Below are 1,096 nucleotides of genomic sequence, written 5' to 3'. Positions count from 1 at the left end.
AGCAGTAGAGAAGGCTCGCATTGATAAGGTTATCAGAATTCTATGGTAAATACTGCTCCCGTCATGCGCCGAGCTTTCATGCACATTAATGATACGAATGTTGTGTGTTGCAAATTACTTCGTTAGAAAACAGAATAGATGCAATTAATGGAAGAAGGGCGTAATTTACGAACAGAAATTCATGCAATTACCAACATTAATCAAAACCGGACGAATTAATTCTGATGCGAGTTCAGCAACTCGAAAGCGTCGGAGCTGCCGTTCGAAAAGGTGGGGGATTCTTTTGCCTCAGCCACTGCTGCGGCTAGCTTGATAGGCAACGTTCTAATCCCATTCTCGAAAGGCATAAGAGTCGATCCAGAGAGCAGCGCCTTAAAGAGTGCCAGGAGAGACGTAAACGCTGGGCCAGTGAGCATTGCTGACAGAGGAGCCATCAAAGGGGACAGAAGATGAGTAACCGCACCCAGGAGTGGTCCTAAGGGTCCAGAAAGCAGAAGGGGCAACAACACTGGAAGCAGAGACTTGATCGTTCCGACATGCTTTATGATTCCGGGGAGAAGGATGCTGACCGCAGGACCGACCAAGAGAGCAGAGAAGGCAACCCCGACAAGCACGGGCGTCGCCATGAACGCACCCAGTTTGAGAGCCTTGAGGAGGGCGAGAGCCGGCAAAAGTGCGGGTCCAGCGAGAATGAGCTTCAAAGCCGGTCCAAAGACAAGAGGAATCAACCCCAGCAGAGCGGATATCGCGATCAACGGATGGCCTGTTACGATCTTAGCAATGGCAATCATTGACTTGACGACGGGTCCAGTGACAAGGGCGGTCATCGCCGGTCCGACGATGAGAGATTTCATCGAGGAAACTACGGAAGCAGCGTCATAAGCAACGCGTTCCTTGTCAATAGCCGCCAGTGAGTCGTCAATCTCGGATACACCGAAGAGAAGCGGTGCGTCGTTCTCCGGTAGAACATGTAGACTATCAACCTCAGAGAGGGATCTCCTCAGCATCGTCTGAAGTAGCAAGGGCAGCAGAGGCCCAGCCCCTTTCAGGAGAGTTTGCAGCATAGCTACGTCCACAGCAGTAGGTTGTATCTTCA

At 51.0% G+C, this 1,096-nt stretch overlaps 1 protein-coding gene across 1 annotated transcript; it reads right to left on the bottom strand.

Annotated features, from left to right (window-relative positions):
* Positions 1 to 215: 215 nt before the first annotated feature.
* On the bottom strand, positions 216 to 1,064 carry KVP17_003520 (uncharacterized protein; the record flags this gene model as incomplete). Its single annotated transcript, XM_068520914.1, has 1 exon — positions 216 to 1,064. One exon carries the CDS (start codon positions 1,062 to 1,064, stop codon positions 216 to 218), a length of 849 nt encoding a protein of 282 aa, XP_068379288.1.
* Positions 1,065 to 1,096: the final 32 nt, after the last annotated feature.

This window comes from the organism of the source record quoted next (genome assembly GCF_019968985.1).
Source record: "MAG: Porospora cf. gigantea B chromosome Unknown PgB_NODE_11913_length_1096_cov_155.981, whole genome shotgun sequence".
In the NCBI taxonomy this organism is placed as follows: Eukaryota; Apicomplexa; class Conoidasida; order Eugregarinorida; family Porosporidae; genus Porospora; species Porospora cf. gigantea B.
This window is presented reverse-complemented; position numbering and strand designations above follow the sequence as displayed.